Below are 16,580 nucleotides of genomic sequence, written 5' to 3' on the forward strand. Positions count from 1 at the left end.
ACTCAGTGAGCATGCGCAGTGTGTGCGTGCGCATCCATTGCTGCGCATGCGCCTTGGTGCACATACGCCTTCCTGAGCATTCTGTGAGGAGCGTTGGGCCTGAGACGGGTCTGTTTATTCAGTCCTGGTTCTTTCTCACTATTTGAGACTCACCAGGTGGGTTCATAGGTCTGTCCTGTCTGGAGTTTAAGTGTGTGTGCGTGTGAGGGGGAGCCAGCGAGTTTCGCGCGGGTCGGGCAGTGCGATCTAGGGCCTTTGAGGAGGAAGGCCCTCAAGGTAGTCATCTTTCTCCTCACAAGTGTTGTGACGCCATACTTCTTGCCTTGGTGGCGGGAGAGGAAGGGCAGTGGGCAGAGGAGGGCAGGGGGTAGGATGATGGTGAGGGGAGACTTGGGGGTGCTATTTGAGATATTTGGTTCATTGGGGCCCTGGAACTGACGACAGAGCACAGAATCTGGGGCCAGCAGTGGGACCTGGGCAGGGGGCGGGGTGGGCGATTAAGGAAAGGCCTAGAAACCGGACCACAGTGGGGTTGTGACTGTATCACGGGTTTTGTGGTAAGGTGCCAAGAGAGAAATGGACCTGTTGCTGTGTATACAGCCTCACCTCAGCCCCAGACACTGAGAAAATCGCCATAGTCAGGCTGTAAAGACTGAGCCTTTCTTCGTGTTCCAACTGAATTCCAAGGGAGTTGGGGAAAATAGGTCTGGTGAATAGGAGTGTGACATGAGCAATAGTCCTGAGCTTTTGAATTCCTAGCAGTATTTCACTAAAGATCTTCATGATGGAGAATTCTGTTGTGAAATCAAACGTGCTCACAAAAATTCAGCCTACTTATGTACCTTAAGGTGATTTCTCTGCCAGCTTCGCAAAGACACAAATGGCTTTGCAAGCGACTGTATTTGGTGTAATTGAAATGCATGTACACTCATACTTAACCAGAGTTTTCTTTGGAAAGTATTTTCACATTAAAAAAAAACAAGTCAACATAAGGTCATAAAAGTAATCAAATGTAGCTGTACTCTTAAATACATTTTCTAAATCACAATATTCTGCTTTCAGGGAGAAATATGAGTGGGCAAGTGGCATCAACATTGGGACCTACAAAGCAAGATTGCTCCCAGGTGTATGAACCTGTGGTTGTGAGTAACCTTACCATTTGGTGTTTTCTGTTAGCACAAGTTTATTTTTGAGAAAATGATGTTAAGTAGTACAAATGCGGTGATAAAGGTCTTCCATGGTGATAAAGGGTGACAGTTTGTCTTAGGAAGGAACATTGATCCAGATATATTATAGTCCGGCGTTGCCTGGATGATTATACTGTTAAATTCCCTGGAAATGTGCCCAGTGACTCCCTCCTCCTGCTTATTAACAACAGGCTGAGTACTTCCATCCCAACATAGACTTAAATAACTTCCAAAGTCTTCCTGGATAACTCTTATGGGAGCTAACTCTTCTCTGTGGGAAGAGTAACTTTATTAAAAGTAAGTACATAGAATTGTGTTGGGAAAATGTTGTTAGTTTTAATTATGATCAGATATATCTATGTATTATGTATATTTATGCTATTAGATGTATTAACAAAAAAGTTTTTATTTGCATGCACTCTCTACTAAGACCAGCAGCCCAGTGTTGAGCAAGCTCAACAAGAGGAACCGCCAGCTGAGATTCTGGATATCACACCTAGAAAGGAGGAAGTACATGTAGAGGATCCAGTGAATCGTGATGAAGAAGAGGAGAAGGATCCCTTTGAAGGTAAAGTGTATCTGTGCCTCATGCCTTAAGACATAACCAGTAAGAAGAGGAAAGGAAACATTAGAAAAGGACTTCAGACAGTTCCTAAAAAACTGAGGAGAGTATAGTTTGCAGGTCAGTGTGGTCCCTCAAATTTTCCCTTGTTTTCAAGACAAAGAGAAGGGGGCACCTAAGTTGTCTGAGGACAACCCTGGAAAAGGAAAATGGTAATAAGATTTGGAAAATTCTGCTTTCCTTTTTCTCCAGCAAAACATTCCTGGAATAATGCTCCTGAGGTTCTTATTCATCACATTTTTAGCATACTAACCTAAGGCTTTTAATTCATAACACCGAGGGAATGAATATCATCATTCCCTTGTTTATATTGTATGTTTTACAGCTGAATTGATGCATTTTTTTAAAGATTCTGGCCTGGAAGCTGATCTCCAGCAATTGGCTCTGGCAAAGACTGGGGGTGAAGGTGGAGATGGTCCTGATGTGAGGGAGGAGTTTGCATCAAATACAGAGCCTGTTGAAATGCCAGAAGCAGGTATGTCATCCATTCAGAAAGTAATTTATGTGGTTTCTGTTTTTCAGAATATTATATCTTTACTAATATAGAGGGAACATTACTATTATTTTAATAATAGAGTTCACATATTCTTTGAAAGATAGTTCAGACCCCAGATGCCTGAATGCCTGACTTAGAGACTTTCAAATAAAGAAACAGAGAGGATCAAAGCCATATCGAATTGAAAATAGGGAACCGTTTTCTTCTCTTGAGTATAAGTACTTTAAGCAACAGCTAATAATTTTCAGGTTCTTTTATAATTTCTGCTTGTAGCAAATATGGAATGCATTTGTAATAAATATCAGTTTATATGAAATATGCTTAGGCATCCAAGTAGGTTCTAGTACCAGCTTAGCATAATATATGTGATTCTGTGAAATCCCTTAACTTCTAAACTCAACTTTACTCATGTAAGTTGTGAATTCAGAACAGATACATGACGATGCTGATTTTTCAATGCTAATTTCTGCATTCTCTGATTCTCTTTGATGGAATGCATACAAGAATACTCTGTTTTGTATGATGTATTTATCATAAAATGTCATCTTGAGTCAAATTATAACAGGGGAATTTGAGATTTCATTTTCTGACGGGGGACACATGTACACCTGTGGCTGATTCATGTCAATGTATGGCAAAAACCACCAGACTATTGTAATTAGTCTCCAATTAAAATCAATTAATTTTTTATAAAAGAAAATGAGCCAACAGTCTGCTTGATGTATGTTAAATTCTCTCAAATTCTGAATTCTCTAGCTCTTTAAAAAATAGTTGCATTTTAAATCCTTTCCCCAGGGAAGCACGAAATGACTGAATAATAAAATGGCCAAAGATAGTCTAGTTTCCTGTTTCTGTGGCTGATCAAGTTGAGAGAGTGCATTTAGTCAGTGATATTCAAGGCAGGTGTGAGTAAGATACATATGCTAAGCACACTACCTGCCCCCACGTTTGGTCTTTTTTTTTGGGGGGGGGGAGGTTGCTTATTTTAATGGGAGGATGATTACTTTACAATACTATGAAGGTTTTGCCATATACCCCACTCTCACTCTTAAAGAACTAATTAAAATCTGAGCCTCGTGATATAATCATCTCTAACCGTATCCAGTATGTTATTTTTCTTCTTTGATACATGAGTTTAAAAAGTTTTGAAGGCCAAAAATTGTAACTCTAGTTCTTCCTGCGTAATCAACTTAGTATCTTTCACTTACCTGTTTTCCAACTTGCTGACAATGAATTGCATGGTGCTGATTTTAAAGGAGGAACTTCATAGTTAGGGAAGAATTTACTGTGTATTAGCCTTCTAAATATTTTCACTTTACATTTTTTTTCCATTCCCTTTGAACAATTAGATGAAAATACAACTTTCAGACGACTTCAAGTAACTACAGAACATGATTAAAATGTTCTCATAGAAAAATCTTAGCCCTAAATATGTGTGGTATTTAAAAAGAAAAATACACAAATTACAAGGTACATAAATATAAAAACCTACATCCAACATAAAAGGTAAGAAAAAGAGCAACAGAATAAACCTAAGGGAAAAAGAAAAAGATATTTATTAAAAGACAGGTATGAAGTGTTAGGAAGAGGAAAATAAACTCAACTAATAAATAAAGACAATGTGCTAGCTTACATAATTTTTAATATATATATATATATATATACACAAACACATTTTTTAATATTCTTTTCCATTGTGATTTATTACAGGAGACTGGACATTAGTTCCCTGTGCTGTATAGTAGGACCTTGTTGTTTATCCATTCTGAATGTAATGGTTTGTATCTGCCAACCCCAAACTGCCAGTCCATTCCTCTAGGTTACATCATTGTGAAGCAAATGGACAAAGCCCAAGTACTCAGAAATATGAACAAGACACTAACAGTTGGTATATTACAGAATTAAAACAGAGTATAATCTGGAACTCAAATATTTTCAGAATATTGATGAAATGGCTAGTAGGGTAGAAAAACAAATATTATTTAACATACCTCACAGTAACTAAATAACTAAACATCACAAATACCGTGGATGAACTTTTGAAATTGGTCAGAGTTTTCTCTCAAAAGCCATTATCATTTAGAAACAAAAAAATCTGTTTTTCCAGATTTTCTTTCTCTCTTCTTACTTGCTTTTCTCTCTCACTCATAGTCCCTCTTGCTCTCCCTTTTCTTCTCTCCTTTTTCTTTCTTTCCTTTTTTTTTTTGGTGTGGCTGCGAGAAACATACCTATTTCTGCTTCACATTTTGATGTCACCATGTCGCCAGTGATAGTAAGGACTTAAAATTAGTGTCAGCATATAATGTATTATACCAACTGGAATGCTTTCCAGGGTGAAAAGAAACATTTAGAATTACATGAGGGCCACAGGTAAAAAAGGGGAAATGTTTAACCGACTTAAAACCACCATATCAGGGATAAAGTAGAACAAATGAAAATGTCTACAGTTTTCGACAGTAGAGAAGAAAGAAATGTAATACTGGCCTTTTTATTTACTTCACTTAAGCAGTAACAGAGAGAACAACTGTTTAGCTATCCTATATTTGGAATATTATTTCAAACCAACGCATTTAAATGATACTTTTTTGGGATTTTTTGTTTCAGTTTTTGTGTATTTTGTTCTCCTTAGGGTGCTTTTTGTTGTTACATATTTTACTGAATGTGTACACAGTTTTGCCTTCTACTGAAAACTACCTTCTGATAGGTTCCATTGATTTTATTTGTTCTGAACTCAGTGTCCTTCTTTTCTTGTATAACTAGGAAGAGTAGTGTGTTTTTAAAAATACTGGTATTGTGCCTGAAAAGTCTATAAAGTCTCTATAGAGGATTAACTGAAGGTAAGCCAAAGTTCGCCCTTAGTGTTCCTGTTTTAGTCCATTTTATAAAACTACAACTGCAGTGAACTTTGTATACCTCTCCTGTCATCGAAATAAAGTTCTGCTAAGCAACTTTTTTAATGTTTGTATTATAGGTGAAGGGCAGCCATTTGCTTGAAAGAAGATAAACTGAAACCATCTATGCTGCTCTTATGTTCTGTATTTGACTATTAAAGTTCGGTCAATAAAGTTTCATTTTCTACTTGCACATTTTTTGTTAAATTTATCCCTGGGTATTTAATGTTATTGAAAATTCATGGTTTGTGATTTTTATTGTCTAGTTGAGGATGTATGTAGAGATAGAATGTCATATATAGATTTTCTGTCCAACAATTCCTCTAAATATGCATATTAATTCCACAAATTTAGATTATTTTTGCTTTTCAAAATATACTATTATATTTGAATATCAACAGTTTCTACTGGCTTAAACCTTAAACCTGTTCTCATTTTGCAGCATTGAACAAACCTGGCCAGAATAGTCTTCACTAAAGCAGGGGATAATCGGCTTTTTTCCCAATAGGAAATGAAAAATCTTCTCCATTTCAACCTGTTTATGTTGCTTTTTGTAGATATACTTTATCACAGTAAGTTCCATTCTATTCCTAGTTTGCTGTCTTGAATATCGATTAATTTTCATCAAACACTTATATTGCATCAATTGTGATGATCATAGAATTGTTTTCCCTCCATTTTTCTACTAATGTGAATTGCATTGGTAACCTTATACATGTAAAACACCCTTGCACTTCTAGGGTTAAAAAAATTGGGTCATAACATATTCTTTAGGTGTAATCTACATGTTAATGCATATACATACATATATATACCCACACAAAAAAAATTCACAAAAGCCTTTGGTCTTCTCTTGAATAAATGGGTTTACAAAATGTGCCACCCAAATCTTATACAGTGTCCCTGATGAAATCATTGACAGGGAAACATTTTTAAAAACTTAATATATTTGTATTGTCCTATAGAGAAATGGAATGCCAAAGCCATTGTTAAAGGTTGTAGGGAGACAGGAAAAGAACTGCTGTCAAATTCCATGGCAAATGGCACAGCATATCTTTCACACATTTCTGACTTGCCTTCCAAGTTTTTTTGGGTGCAGGGAGAGAACAGCCACAAACATCTTTTCTTCTCCATGATGTCCTCCATTGGCTTGATAGTCACCAGATCTCAGAAGCCCTCCAGTTGTGTGTGTGTGTGTGTGTGTGTGTGTGTATGTGTGAATCAGTGAGTCATGTCCAACTCTTTGCGACCCCACGAACTGTAGCCCACCAGGCTTCTCTGTCCATGGAATTCTCCAGGCAAGAATACTGGAGTGGATTGCCATTCCCTTCTCCAGAGGATCTTCCCAGCCCAGGGATCGAACCCTGGTCTCCTGCAGATTCTTTACCATTTGAGCTACAGGGAAGTCCTCCAGCTGTCTGATTCCTCCCTTGTATCCTTATTATTAACATAATAACAAAACGCTTACATCTCTGAGCCCCCATCTGCATCCTCATGCACCAAAAAAATATATTTCTGCAACGAAGGACCTATTCAGACTTCACTCTGCTTAGCAAATAACAGGGGATTATAAATAGCAGCTGTTGTGCCCTTACAGAGGTATGAAAATCCGGGTCCAAAAGGTTTGAAAATGGGAGATTGAAATCTACCATGAGACTTAAATAAGAGTATCCCAACTTACCAAAAAGTATGTGAAAAAGCCCCTAGGTCATGGAGCTGTCTGACAAGATTAGATCCTAGCTAGAAGAAAAGGGAAAGGAATAGGGGAACTTCGTGAGACAAAATGATTTGAGTCTTATCTGCTCTGTCTCCTTATTGGCTATGACCTGACATAACTGGGCTTCCCTGGTGGCTCAGACAGTAAAGAATCCGCCTGCACTGCTGGAGACCTGGGTTTGATCCCTGTGTTGGGAAGATCCCCTGGAGGAGGCCACGGCAACCCACTCCAGTATTCTTGCCTGAAGAATCCCCATGGATAGAAGTGCCTGACGGACTACAGTCCCTGGGGTCACAAAGAGTCAGACACGACTGAGCGACTAAGCACAGCACGTGACATAACTCAGAGTATCAGTACTGGCTCTGACACATACTGAGTGAAGGTGAGAAAGGTATTTACATCCTTTGGATCTGTTTCCCCATTTCTAAAATGGAAATTACAATTTTACACTAAATATTTGTTATGAAGAATAAACAAGTTAACATGTGAAGTAGGCATTACGTTGCAAATGGATTTGGCTTATTCTACTCCAATTTTTCATTTAAACATTTACCTTTACAATTACAATTCTCTCACAAGTGATACAGATTTTGAATTTCAAGTAGGCTATAATGTTAACTTTTAAAATGAACTGGACTTGAGAAACATATTTTGTCTAAATATGTTGATTCAATAGCAGATTCAATAGCTGGTATCAGACATGGCATCCATTCGAAGGTTGGTTTGTTAATGAGGACTGACAAGGCTACGCTAAGTCATAATATGTAGTGAAAACCGTGCTCCTTGCTGTGTGTGATGACAAAGAAAATAAGCCAATATTCTAGTCACGCAACATCACACAACTCAACACCAGACTGTGTCACGTAGTCAGGCAGCCAGTCCCTAAGTCACAGCGCAGGAGCTACAGGGCCTCAGGGCACCACTGCAGTTGTTAGTTTGGCTTGTCACCTTCTACGGGCTTGGCCAGTAAGGAGACAATGAACCCCAATGGATTCAGATTCTACCTTACAGACAGTGCAGAAGCAATATGACCCTGGTCTCAGTTGCCTTGTCCCTAGTCCAGTGGTTTGCCACTGAATTGGAAGGCCTCAGTAAAGGCACTACAAGTGGTAGGTGTCTGCCAGGAAGGAGCCCGCAGTTGTGCCCTATGGCAATGAGCAGCTCTGTAGTCCACAGCTGTACTCTCAGCTGGGGCTAGGGAGACCATCCTATGTTCAACTGAAACCAGAGGTGGATGAGTAACAACTTTGTGTCACCTCCAGCTGGATGAGGAGGCAGGTGAGAAATGGCCTCATAGCAGCTCTTCATCAGGCTGCTTATCTCCCCTTGCTGCAAGAGCAATCAGGAGGTTCTCTGACAAGTTTCAAGTCAGCTTGCAGTTTAGCCTTGCCTACGTAGCCTAAGTGGGGACATGCAAGGGCACCAGGGCACCAAGACAGAGTCACTCCTACAGTGTCTGGAACAACACACAAGACTAGGTATGGTGCTACAAATATGACACCTATATGCTGACTCTTACATGGAGGAGATGCTTTTCCTGTCAGTCATTAAAAATATCCCTTCATTGAGTACACACACATTGATTACTAGCATGTCTCAGGACGTGTCTGCAATGCTTGAAGTAACAAGACCAGTGATGTGAGGTGGATGATGGGAATATCACACTGGTGGACCAGACAGACACATAAACAGAAAAGAAGAGCAAAGGAGAAACACAGGGAATGGACCTAAGGGAAAAGGAAAGCAAAACAGTGAGCAGGGTGGCCAAGAAGCAGGAGGAAAGCTAGAAGATAAGGTTCATTCTAAGAGTGAAAGAGGTTATATATAACACAGCTGTGCTTTGACCCAGGCTGTGGATGAGAGTCACAACCTCCCCTGCATCACTGCCCCTTTTGAGGGTGGTGTCTGGGAGTCTAGAGATTCTGAAGGGAGAGAAGGAAAATACATAGTGCAGGGGGTACGTGCACCCGCCCTGATAGAGATGCAGGTGCAGCTTGTTACAGTTACCAGGTGGGGATGAGCAGAGTTGGATTTGGTGACTCAAGAAGAAATGTGCAAATGAATGTAAAGGGAGAAAGCACATGGAGAGGGGGGTAAACAGCTCCAAATCCCATATCTGTACCTGGATAGGTGCTCCATTACTGTCATGAGAAGGCTCCCTGGTCTGAGCTCTGGGAGGGTGTGAAGAGCATTCTAAGGACGACCCACCATCAGCCCTAAGCAGGGGGCACTGAGTGTGTGAAGACATAAGTCTCAGCCTTTACCACTGACAGACACAGAAAGCTTATTAGTCCTGCTGAGAGTGGGGCTCTGGAAGCTTAGGGAAGCTCAAAGGTAAGGTGGAGGTGGTGGTGGTTGTTCAGTCGCTCAGTCGTGTCAAACTATTTACTACCCATGGCCTGCAGCATGCCAGGCTCCTCTGTCCTCCACTATGTCCCTGAGTTTGATCAAATTAATGTCCATTGGGTTGGTGATGCTATCTAATCATCTCACCCTCTGTCGCCCCCTCCTCCTCCTGCCTTCAATCTTTTTGCATCAGTGTCCTTTCCAATGAGTCAGCTATTCGCATCAGGTGGCCAAAGTATTGCAGCTTCGGCATCAGTCCTTCCAGTGAGTATTCAGAGTTCATTTCCTTTAGGATTGGCGGGTTTGTTCTCTTTGCTGTCCAAGGGATTCTCAAGGCTCATCTCTAGCACCACAGTTCGAAAGCATCAATTCTCTGGCACTCAGCCTTCTTAATGACCCAACTCACACATCTGTACATCGCTACTGGAAAAACCATAGTTTTGACTCTACAGACCTTTGTCAGCAAAGTGAAGGCTCTGCTTTTTAATATGGTGTCTAGGTTTGTCATGGTCTTCCGTGGGGGCTCAGCGGTAAAGAATCTGTCTGTTATGCAGCACACTTAGGAGATATGGGTTCAATCCCTGGGTCAGGAAGATCCCCTGGAGGAGGGCATGGCAACCCACTCCAGTATTCTCATCTCGAGAATCCCCTGGACAGAGGAGCCTGGTGGGCCTCTGTCCATGGGGTCGTAAAGAGCCGACACTACTGAAGTGCCTGAGAATTCATGTAAGCTAGGTTTGTCATAGCTTTCCTTCCAAGGAGCAAGCGTCTTTTAATTTCATGGCTGCAATCACCATTTGCAGTGATTTTCGAGCCCAAGAAAATGAAATCTGTCACTGCTTCCACTTCAGTTCAGTTCAGTTCAGTCGCTCAGCTATGTCCGACCCTTTGTGACCCCTTGAACCGAAGCACGCCAGGCCTCCCTGTCCATCACCAACTCCCGGAGTTCACCCAAACTCATGTCCATTGAGTCAGTGATGCCATCCAACCATCTCATCCTCTGTTGTCCCCTTCTCCTCCTTCCCTCAATCTTTGCCAGCATTAGGGTCTTTTCAAATGAGGCAGTTCTTCACACCAGGTGGCCAAAGTATTGGAGTTTCAGCTTCAACATCAGCCCTTGCAATGAACACCCAGGACTGATCTCCTTTAGGATGGACTGCTTCCACTTACCCCCCTTCTTTTTGCCATGAAGTGATAGGACCAGATGCCATGATCTTAGTGTTTTAATAGTTGAGTTTTAAGCCAGTTTTTTCACTCTCCTCTTTCACCCGTATCCAAAGGTTCTTTAGTCGCTCTTCACTTTCTGCCATTAGAGTGGTGTCATCTGTGTATCTGAGCTTGTCGAGATTTCTCCCAGCAATCTTCATTCAGCTTTTGAGTCATCCAGTCCAGCGTTTTCCATGATGTACTCTGCGTATAAGTTAAATAAGCAGCATGACAATACACGGCCTTCCTGTTCTCCTTCCCCAATTATGAAGCAGTCATTTGTTCCAACTCTGGTTCTAACGGGTGCTTCTTGGCCCCCATACAGGTTTCTGAGGAGACAGGTCGAGTAGTCTGGCACTGCCCTCTGTTTAAGAATTTTCTCTATTTGTTGTGATCCACTCAGTCAGAGGTCTTAGCGTAGTCAATGACACAGAAGTAGATGTTTTAGAGAAAGTAGATGCATTAGACGTTTACAAAGTGAAATGGACAGAACTCAGCAAGAATTTGGACTTGAGGTGAGGGAGAGGGAATCGTAAACATGGTTAAGACCAAGTTTCCTGTCATAAAGTACAAAACTGTCATGGTGAATTCTGGAAGTTGTCCAGGTCTGGGAAGAATTCCACATTAGATTGTTATGTTTTTGAGCTCATGGTCTATATGGATACAATATCCAGTATTTAAATACTTAAAATTTCCTTTTCCTTTAAAAAAAGTATTGTGGTATAATTTATATACAATAAAAGCCAACAGTTAAACGTATTACCATTTATAGATGTTTGACAAATGTATACCGTGGTGTAAATGTTACCACAATCAAAACGTAGAAAACGTCTCAATGTTCAAAAATGCTCCCTTGGGGTATTTGCCGTCCGACTCCCTCCACTCCTCTACCCTGGAAACCACAGATACATTTCTGTGCCAACAGTTGTGCCATTTCCAGAAATCCATTTACATGAAATCATACAATATGTAGCCTTCTGTGTCTGGTTTCTCTCATTTGCAGAGATGAGACACATCCTTGGTCTTACATGCATTAGTAGTTACTTTTATTTTTTTATTATTGTGTCATATTCCTTTGTACACGTATACTCTTTTGTTTTTCTTTCATCTGTATACCAGTTGTTGAATAACTGGGTTGTTTCTACGTTTAGCTATTAGGAATACACGTGTGGAATATTTGAGTGCAGCCCACTGTCTGAGCATGTTTTCATTTCTCTTGGGATAACTGGCTAGGAGTAGAATTGCTGGGTCATATAAGGCTTCCCAGGTGGCGCTAGTGGTAAAGAACACATCTGCCAATGCAGGAGACTCAGGTTCAATCTCTTGCTCTGGAAGATCCCCTGGAGAAGGAAATAGCAACCCGCTCCAGTATTCTTGCCTAGAAAATTCCATGAAGAGGGTTCCTGGCAGTTTACAGTCCATGGGGCCCCAGAGAGTTAAACACGACTGAGCGACTGAACACACACACACATACATGGTAATTTGTGTATCTTAGAATCTAAACTGTGTCCTCTGTAGACCACATACACATGGATTTTTTTTAACTGTTCTCTTAATGTCTGCCTTTTGGTTGGATTGTTTTATCTATTTACATTTAATGTTGATACAGACTTACATCTGCCAATGTATATTTCTGTCTCATGTCATTTTGTTCTATGGTTCTCATTTTACTGCTTTCTTTTCCATCCAATGGATATTTTCTAATGTAGCATTTTAAACCCTTTACTGATTTTCCACTACTTTTAAGTTGTTGCCTTAGCTGTATGCCACCATAAACATCTTACTTTATCACAATCAGCTTGAAATTTACACAAATGCTAATGAGATACAGAAACATTACTCCTATATTGCTCTATTCAGGTTTCCCTCTTTTCCTCATATTGTCACATATATAATAAATCTATAAAGGGTAACCCCATTAATACATTCTTATTATTATTACATTATATATAACATTATGTGATGAAAAGCTGATATATGGCAGGATATCAGGTATCTATAACTTCTGTTATATTCACCCTCTTAGTCATGATTTCTGATACTTTGCATATGTTTGTATGGATTTCACACCATCCAAATTTGTTTCCTTACCTAATACAACTTTGCTCCAAACCACCTCCTTTGTGCTGCTACTGCAAATATATACATGCCATATGTTCTTGGCCCAACAATAGTTGGGCTTCTCTGGTGGCACAGACAGTAAAGAATCTGCCTGCAATATAGGAGACCCAGGTTCAATCCCTTGGTCAGGAAGATCCCCTGGAGAAGGGAATGGCTAACCACTCTGGTAGTCTTGCCTGGAGAATCCCATGGACAGAGGAGCCTGGCAGGCTACAGTCACGGGGTTGCCAAGAGTCAGACATGACTGAGCAACTACTGCTTTCACAACAATAAATTATGTGATATTGTTTTAGACAGTTGCTTTTTAAATACAGGAAGAAAGGAGGGAAATATGTGTCCATAAAGAATTTTTCTTCATATAATTACCTTTACCTGTGCTCTTTGCTTTTTCACATGGATTCAGATTAACCTCTGAATTCACTTATTGTAGCATGACGAACTTCCTTTAGTTTTTCTTGTAAGCCAGTTCTACCAACACATTCCCTGAATTTTTTTTTTAATTTGGGCATACCATTACTTTGCTTTCATTTTTATTTTCTTAAACCACTTTATTGTGGTATGTGTGACATGTAAAAAGCTGTGTACGCACCCGTGAAATCATCACCAGCTTCAGTATATAAAACTCAAATGTATTTCCATACTAGTGGTGAATACTTCTAATAAGTAAGAAAATTCCAGTTACAATATAAAAAGAACTTAGGAATTAGTTTAATCAAGGAGATGTAAGATTTGTACACTGAAAATGACAAAACCAGTTGAATGAAATTAATGAAAATTTAAGTAAATTGGCGCTGAGCATCAATGGGCACTAGAGTTTCCCCTAGAAATTTGCTGTCATTGTACACACATCTCTGAGCATGTGGGAATATTTCCTTAAGTCACATTCATAGCAGGGAGACCGCTGGATCAAAGACTTCCTTGGCTAAACACACATCTGTGGAGAACCTACTATGCGCATGTGCCTGACGCTGTTCTAAACGCCAAGGAGGCATCACAGAATAGGACTGACACTTGTCCCTCTTTCATAAAGGCAAATGCTGCTGAGGGTGAGGGCAGCACGGGATGTAAATTCTGATGGGTGCTGCCACAGACCCCTGCAAAGGTGTTTCACCAGTTCACACTGGCCTCAGTGGGGCAGGGGAGTGAAAGTGCCTTTACTGGCATCTGGGTACCATTTGTAGGGTGGGAGGTCTTGGCAGGAGGCTGGACACCTTGTGTCCAGTTCCTTAGAAGAGCTTCAAGTCCACAACTAGGATTGATCCACGTAGGGATTTCAGGAGCTGTGAATACCCTAGGTGTCCATACCCTTGGTTGTGACACCACAAAGTGTATTTGTCAAAGCATGGGAGGTATCTGACCCATAGCTGGCTCTGCACCCTGAGTGTGCCATCTCTGACCTGGAGATAAGTCTGTGAACCAGGGATTGAGGGTGCTGAACCCTTGAGGGGTTACTATCCCTTAGGCTGTGAAATTTGGGGTTTGTAGGATGCAGGGTACCAAGGTCTGAGGTTTCTTTGTGGTGGCTGCATGGAAGAGCTGTATGCGTTCACCATACCAGTGCTCTGTGCAGTTGGATTTCTCCGTGGCAGCTTATGAAGTTGCTAAAATACATGTCAGCCTGTATTCGAATTTCATCTCAGCTGATTTCATGTGTCTTGCCTCATTTATTGAGTCTCTAGAGTTTCAGTTTGGTGGATTGTTTGGTGTTGGGTGTCCAGTGCAGTGAGGTCTGCCAGCTGCTATTTCCTTGGTCCATATCTGGTCGAGTGTATCATCGATATTTGGGTTTTGTGACCCATAGTGTGAGGTCCCTTCCTTTCCCTTCCATAACCTTTCCCTTCTCCAGGGGAATCTTCCCAACAGAAGGATTGGACCCAGGTCTCCTGCATTGCAGGCAGATTCTTTACCAGGTGAGCCATAAGGGAAGCCCAAGAATACTGGAGTGAGTAGCCCATCCCCTCTCCAGCGGATCTTCCCAACCCAGGACTCAGACCAGGGTGTCCTGCATTGCACGAGGATTCTTTCACAGCTGAGCTATCAGGGATTGAAACATTTCACATTGTTGTTCAGTGGCTCAGTCGTGTCTGACTCTTTAAAACCTTGTGGACTGCAGCATGCCAGGCTTTCCTGTCCTTCACTATATCCCAGAGTTTGCTCAAACCCATGTCCATTGAGGCAATGATGCCATCCAACCATCTCATCCTCTGTTGGTCCCTTTTCCTCCTGCCCTCAATCTTCCCCAGCAGCAGGGTCTTTTCCAATGAGTCGGCTCTTCACATCAGGTAGCCACAATATTGGAGTTTCAGCTTCAACATCAGTCCTTCCAATGAACACCCAGGAATGATTTCCTTTAGGATGGACTGGTTGGATCTCCTTGCAGTCCAAGGGACTCTCAAGAGTCTTCTTCAACACCACAGCTCAAATGCACCAATTCTTTGGCACTCAGCTTTCTTTATAGTCCAACTCTCATATGCATACATGACCACTGGAAAAACCATAGCCTTGACTAGATGGACCGTTGTTGACAAAGTAATGTCTCTGCTTTTTAAGATGCTGTCTAGTTTGGTCAAAACTTTCCTTCCAAAGAGTAAGCATCTTTTACTTTCATGGTTGCAGTCACCATCTGCAGTGATTTTGGAGCCCAAAAAAATAAAGTCTGTCACTGTTTCCACTGATTCCCCATCTATTTCCCATGAGATGATGGGACCAGATGCCATCATCTTAGTTTTCTGAATGTTGAGCTTTGAGCCAAAATTTTCACTCTCCTCTTTCACTTTCATCAACAGGCTCTTTAGTTCTTCTTCACCTTCTGCAATAAGGGTGGTGTCATCTGCATATCTGAGGTTATTGATATTTCTCCTGGCAATCTTGATTCCAGCTTGTGCTTCCTCCAGCCCATTGTTCCTCATGATGTACTCTGCATATAAGTTAAATAAGCAGGGTGACAATATACAGCCTTGATGTACTCCTTTTCCTATTTGGAACCAGTCTGTTGTTCCATGTTCAGTTCTAACCATTGCTTCCTGACCTGCATGCACGTTTCTCAAGAGGCAGGTCAGGTGGTCTGGTATTCCCATCTCTTTCAGAATTTTCTACAGTTTATTGTGATCCACACAGTCAAAGGCTTTGGCATAGTCAATAAAGCAGAAATAGATGTTTGTCTGGAACTCTCTTGCTTTTTCAATGATGCAGTGGATGTTGGCAATTTGATCTCTGCTTTCTCTGCCTTTTCTAAAACCAGCTTGTACATCTGGAAGTTCGCAGTTCATGTATTGCTCAAACCTGGCTTGGAGAATTTTGAGCATTACTTTACTAGCGTGTGAAATGAGTGCAATTGTGTGGTAGTTTGAGCATTCTTTAGCATTGCCTTTCTTTGGGATTGGAATGAAAACTGACCTTTCCAGTCCTGTGGCCACTGCGGAGTTTAGCAAATTTGCTGGCATATTGAGTGCAGCACTTTAACAGTGTCATCTTTTAGCATTTGAAATAGCCAGGATTCCGTCAACTCCACCAGCTTTGTTCACAGTAATGTTTCCTAAGGCCCACTTGACTTCACACTCCAGTATGTTTCACGTTGTTTCCATTGGCACAACCAAATTCATCAAAAATTGTGAACTTGTGTTTCAGAAGCCACAACAATTCGTACTCAATGTGGGTGCCAAAAAACTTGAGGCCCAAAGTAAAGTCTAAACATTGAAAATACCTACATTCCTTTAAAGACAGGCGTTTACACTTTGAAGTGAAGCCAGGTGAGTCCTGAGTCCCAGGTCACGGAGCTGCTGGGCTGGAGGTGTGGCTGAAACTGAGGCAGCTGCAACTTGAGGCCCTCTCCCTGCGTGGAGGGAGGTCCTGCCCCAAGGACGAGAAGAACAGGACCCCCAGGGGTCTCACAGGGGTAGCAGGGAGGCAGGCACATTGCTTCTGGCAGCACATATTCATCGAGGCTTTTTCTGGCTCTCTGTGGTGGATACAAGTGGCCAGCCCACAGAAATCC

The 16,580-nt window shown here is 41.3% G+C and overlaps 1 protein-coding gene across 3 annotated transcripts in view; it reads left to right on the forward strand.

Annotated features, from left to right (window-relative positions):
* Positions 1-6,261, forward strand: part of LOC113886989 (neurofilament medium polypeptide-like) — a 424,045-nt gene extending 417,784 nt beyond the window's left edge. For all 3 annotated transcript variants that reach the window (XM_027533755.1, XM_027533756.1, XM_027533757.1), the window contains 4 exons: positions 1,063-1,142; positions 1,623-1,755; positions 2,159-2,284; positions 5,277-6,261. In XM_027533755.1, coding sequence (XP_027389556.1) covers positions 1,063-1,142; positions 1,623-1,755; positions 2,159-2,284; positions 5,277-5,299 — 362 coding nt within the window. In that variant the 3' untranslated portion in view covers positions 5,300-6,261. The remainder of the gene's footprint in view (positions 1-1,062; positions 1,143-1,622; positions 1,756-2,158; positions 2,285-5,276) is intronic.
* The last annotated feature ends 10,319 nt before the right edge of the window (positions 6,262-16,580 follow it).

The sequence above is a fragment of the Bos indicus x Bos taurus genome, chromosome X (genome assembly GCF_003369695.1).
Source record: "Bos indicus x Bos taurus breed Angus x Brahman F1 hybrid chromosome X, Bos_hybrid_MaternalHap_v2.0, whole genome shotgun sequence".
NCBI lineage: Eukaryota > Metazoa > Chordata > Mammalia > Artiodactyla > Bovidae > Bos > Bos indicus x Bos taurus.